This window comes from Toxorhynchites rutilus, chromosome 3, assembly GCF_029784135.1.
Source record: "Toxorhynchites rutilus septentrionalis strain SRP chromosome 3, ASM2978413v1, whole genome shotgun sequence".
Lineage (NCBI taxonomy): Eukaryota > Metazoa > Arthropoda > Insecta > Diptera > Culicidae > Toxorhynchites > Toxorhynchites rutilus.
Genome location: NC_073746.1, coordinates 6717518 through 6722884, shown reverse-complemented (window position 1 = coordinate 6722884; position 5367 = coordinate 6717518). Strand labels below are relative to the sequence as shown.

Below are 5367 nucleotides of genomic sequence, written 5' to 3'. Positions count from 1 at the left end.
TAAATTGACCAACTAACCCCAAACACGTCAATAATAGGCATGTTCTTTTTGAGCAAATGATACGCGGTTTTCCAATAGAATTTTCCTTCATTATAAATAAATTAATTAAAACAAAACAAAAACAGTTAACAAATATCATGTAGCAAGTGAAAAAACAAACTAATGAAAATTTAAAATTATCATCGTTGTTGGTAATTAGTCAGGCAATCTTTTCTAGCGATTTCGTCTCTCTTCCACTTTGTGGTGCACCAGAGATGCCAGGTTAGAAGATAAGACTTCATTTTGAAGACAGTATTCAGTACGATAGCGTACGTGGATTTTTAAAAGATATTATTTCCATTAAATTCTTACTATTGGCCGAAAATATCGGAAAAAAGTAGGGCTTTAGTCTCAGCTTACGAACGGTATCGTCTTTGGAAGACATTAGTTCATTTGCGCTCGAGAATTCGAATGATTGTGACATTGCATTACTATTATTTTGGGCCGATACTATACAATAGATTAACCTAGATCTTTCAAACGACCACTTCAAAAATCGAAGGTTTTCCGGTTACATACTGTTTATGATACACTATGCAAGCATTTGCATAGCCCATGCAGCAAATTAAAATCTCGCCCGATTAAGGGATAATAACCCACCCAGTCTGGCAACACTGCATTTTCGCCGCTGATTTGTATTGACGTTTTGTTGGAATAAACATTCAGTTCGCAAACAGATTCAACAGAATAGGACGTGTTTTGAAAGGAGAAATAAAACAGTGGAAAAAGGAAAAGTTTTTGTAATGGTTGGAAAGTGAACTAGAAAGAAAGTGAAGTGAGCGGAAAACAACAAAGAAGGACAACACAACGTAGGAAACGAAAGGTACGGATTCAACATATAAAAGTGGTGCCGTGACCAGGATCTTTCGGCTCAACGTGACTACGGGAGACGCCATCACGATACACTGGACGGTACGAGGACCTATTGGAGGCGCCATTGCTGTTCGGACATCGTGAGTCTGATTGTTCGAGAAGCTTCGAAAGCTTTTATTGATAGTTTCAAGGCTCGTTCAATCGGAAATCAGGTAATTACCTGTCCGATTTATTCTGCGTAGCCTCACAGGTACGCTTTAGATCTCCGTTTCTCTTTTTTGCATACTCTACGCGGTTCCTGGACATTCGGGGACAATCGATTACCGCCATCCTTGATTGGGGTACATCGCAACGGCCATCCGGCGCCATTTCGAGGTGCTAATTGTGTGTAGCACAATAAGGAGTTGTTCCTATTCAGCCCAGAGGAACTATTGAGGCATTCAGTCCCAAACCGAAACGCATCGGACGTTTTTTGTGCAGCTCAGGTCGAGCTTCGAGTATTTTTTGATTTTTTCAAGGCTCGCTTAGCCTTGGAATAGTTATACCATTCCTTTCTGCATGATGGCGGAAACGGACTCGACATCGAGGGTCAACGCGCCTGCTGGTGTCTCTAGTGGTGCTACCGGACAGAATAGCCGTACGCACCGAGTACTACTGACACGGAGGACCACACTCCTTGCAGCACTGGGTCGGGCCGAGGCATTTTTGGCGGACTACGATGCTGTGAGGGACGCGACGAAGGTGCAGGTGCGGCTGGACCACATCGAGAACGTTTGGAAGAACTTAGAGGAGGTGCAAACGGAATTGGAGTGTGCTGAGGAAAGTGAAGAAGGTATGGAATTGCATGAAGAAGCACGTGCCAGCTTTGAAGAACGATTGCTAATAATAAAAGCAGAATTAACATCCAAACTTCCTGTTATTCCTATTGACTCTCAAATCCTTCAAACTGTACACCCTACTTCCGCTCTCTCTGGTTTGAAACTGCCGACTATTTCTCTTGCTGAATTCGACGGGGACTATATGCAATGGTTGGGTTTCCATGACACGTTCTTAGCTCTGATTCATTCGAACACCGATGTGCCAGCGATTCAGAAGTTCCACTATCTGAAAGCAGCTTTGAAAGGGGAGGCTGCCCAGCTAATTGAATCGATTGCGATTAGCGCAGCAAATTATAATTTGGCTTGGGATGCTCTGGTGGGACGTTATGCGAATGATTATCTCTTGAAAAAGCGACACTTACAGGCTCTTTTCGACGTTCATCCAATGAAGAAGGAAACCGCAGTGACACTCCACGCGTTGGTGGACGAGTTTGAACGTCATGTGAAGACTCTGCAGCAGATGGGCGAACCGACGGCGCAGTGGAGCAGCATTCTTGAGCACCTACTGTGCACACGTCTACACGATGACACGCTCAAAGCGTGGGAGGACCATGCCTCCACCGTGGAGGATCCGAACTATTCGTGTCTCATCGATTTTCTCCAACGTCGGATGCGTGTTTTGGAATCAATTTCCGTCAATAACCATGCGTCTCCTTGCTATGGGAATTCGGCGAATAGTAACTTGAAAAGGTCAACTCAGTTTCGTCTTTCTTCGAATGCTGCCACTACTAATTCTGGCAGTAAGTGCCCTGCGTGCGGCCAGGAGCATTTCATCACCCGGTGTCAGAAATTCAACGGTTTTTCAGTTGCTCAGCGACGGCAACTGGTGTTCAAGAAGCGACTGTGTAACAACTGCTTGAAGGGTGATCACATGGCGAAGGATTGCACTTCAAATTTCAATTGTAGGCATTGCAATATGCGACACCATTCTTTCCTCCATTCTGCGTCGTACGAGGGTTCTCAGAGGTCCGCTCCCGAGACTCATTTCTCCAGTACCCCAGCTGTAGTGCAGATTGCTCCGCCCTTGGTGGGCAAGCCTAGTGTGCAATCGACGGTTGCAGCCACCGAAAACATCCTTGATTGTGAGGTGAGTGCTCCAGTGCAGCAGCCGCGGGGAAACGTTTTTCTTCAGACGGTACTGGTGAAGATTGTCGATGCTTTTGGGCAGGATCATCTAGCACGTGCTCTTCTCGACAGCGCATCGCAGCCCAACCTAATCACTGAGCGGCTGGCACGCCTGCTACGACTAAGAAGAAGCAACGTGAACGTGACTATCCATGGGGCCGGTCAGCTTCAGCAAACGGTGCGCAACTCTATCGTGGCCCAAGTCCAGTCGCGAGGCGGCAATTTCGATTTAGGGATCAGCTTTCTAGTGATAGACAAGGTCACTGCAGACCTTCCGGCGCAGGATATTACCATCGCGGACTGGCAGATTCCCGACGAACTTCCCCTGGCCGATCCTGCGTTCAACATGAGGCAACGCATTGACATGGTTCTGGGGGCGAAACATTACCATTCGTTCTTCCCCAGTGCAGCTCGCATTCAGCTCGGTGAGCAGCTCCCACATCTAATGAAGAGCGTGTTTGGATGGGTCGTAACAGGTTCCGCTTCACTACAACAGCTTACGCAACCGTCCACTTCCACTGTCAGTTCCTACAACACCGTAACTGTATCCATGATTTCGTTGGAGGACAGCATCGAGCGCTTTTGGAAGATCGAAGACTTGCAGATGAGTGATAACTATTCGGTCGAGGAACGTCACTGCGAATCTTTGTTCCAATCGACGGTGGCACGGACAGCTGATGGACGCTACATGGTCCGGCTGCCTCGAAAGCCAGATTTCGACGCCATGATGGGAGAATCCAGAGCCTCTTCGTCGGTACGAAATGCTTGAGCGCAGACTGGAAAGGAACTCAACGCTCAAGGAGGAGTATCACAAGTTCCTACAGGAGTACCTGTCCCTCGGCCATATGCGGCTGGTCGAGCCGGGCAGCAAAGTTACCGGCGCTGCTTATTATTTACCACATCATCCGGTTCTGAAGGAGTCAAGCACGACGACGAAACTTCGGGTGGTCTTCGACGGCTCTGCTAAAACGTCCACTGGTTATTCCCTCAATGAAGCGCTCTGTGTGGGACCGGTCGTTCAAGACGACTTGCTGTCCATTGTTTTACGGTTTCGTACCTACCAGGTTGCCTTCGTCGGAGACATCGCGAAGATGTATAGGCAGGTCCTGGTACACCCTGACTTTTCAACGATTAGTTTCATGAATATGGTTTAAGTTACAATCAAAACTTCAAAGCTGAAATAAATGAATAGAGTTATCACAGTTCCGTTTTTGTGTGAAGAACTCTCCTCCGATATTATTTGTTTTGATGACATTTGTACCGTTCGCCCCAAAGTATATAGAAATAACCTCCAGGTATGCTACATTACTCGATGAAGTATTGTGAGTTCTGATATTCAATGTGAGCGTTTATGATATTTAATGAAAAATATTGCAAATATTGCGAATATTGCAAGTGGTTTGTGAGGTGGTTGGTATCAGGTTGTCTCGTTTCAAATACACTGGGTTTAGCAGTAAAACATATGCTTTCTATATTTGTTTATAGCTGGCGTAATGAAACGCGGCATACCTGAAAATTCTATATGCGTTGCTCTCAAATGAGCAGTTTGTGTGACCAACTAGCCCCTCTATATATGAAAAAGAATATTATTGAAAATTCAATAAAAATTATTTTATAAGTGATTTCCATTAACATTTAAAAATAATACACACAATAAACTTTTGTTTTATGTTAGAACCGATTTTTTCGTGATTGTTTACTATTTTCAGAACCAATTTTATAATACGCAAACATTGAATGATTTTAGGAAAAATCGGCACCATGTTCGTATTTTTTAACCTACTTATTAAAAAGTTTTTCCAATTTGCTCATATTATTGCATCAGCAATTCGCTATTTTTCATCCATAGATCGCTAATGTTTGGACGCTCAGATTCCAAGATATCGTCACTGACCAACTTTCCCCTATGACCAATCAGCCCCGCCCTACCCTACTGGTTAGAATTATACGCTTTTGGTTGATATTGGTGACAACTGACAACATCAACAGCCGCGAAATTCAAAGACGCATAATCAATGCAAGTTGTGTACTATGGGTTCGTACAATCGAAAAGAAGCAAAATATTAAGAAGAGTGAAAAAAGAAAGCAAAAAGTTCAAGAACTGGAATACAAGTAAAAATTCTTAAGGATCCTTCATAACCATTAGCATGCATCAATAAATACTAATTTTTACTAATATGAAGTAGGTCTACCAGAAATGTCCTTCCTTTTTCTAGAATGAAACAAAATAATAAATTCTTCAAACTTTGAATGATCCGCTCAACGAATAATTTCAATTTAAAATGGTCATGATTGATTCAATTCAGCAAATCATATAATATTGAACATAAGGCCAAAATTACTCAGGAAGTTAGGATCGCACAAATTATGTTCAATGCTACTGCAGCAAATCATCAAGCTATCCTTCAGGCACTATCATTTCTTGAACGAGACTATCATTATATTGATAGTCCGATCGTCGGTTATTATCGACTGAACCTTGAGTTTGAGGCAGTTCGCACAAGTGGACACA

The 5367-nt window shown here is 43.7% G+C and overlaps 1 protein-coding gene across 1 annotated transcript; it reads left to right on the top strand.

Annotated features, from left to right (window-relative positions):
- The first annotated feature begins 1413 nt into the window (after positions 1-1413).
- LOC129780070 (uncharacterized) lies at positions 1414-3624 on the top strand. The gene has a single exon (XM_055787975.1). It carries the CDS (start codon positions 1414-1416, stop codon positions 3622-3624), a length of 2211 nt encoding a protein of 736 aa, XP_055643950.1.
- Positions 3625-5367: the final 1743 nt, after the last annotated feature.

What these genes read in the sequence shown, in the direction of transcription:
- LOC129780070 (XM_055787975.1), top strand. Translation starts at nt 1,414, where the DNA reads ATGGCGGAAACGGACTCGACATCGAGGGTCAACGCGCCTGCTGGTGTC.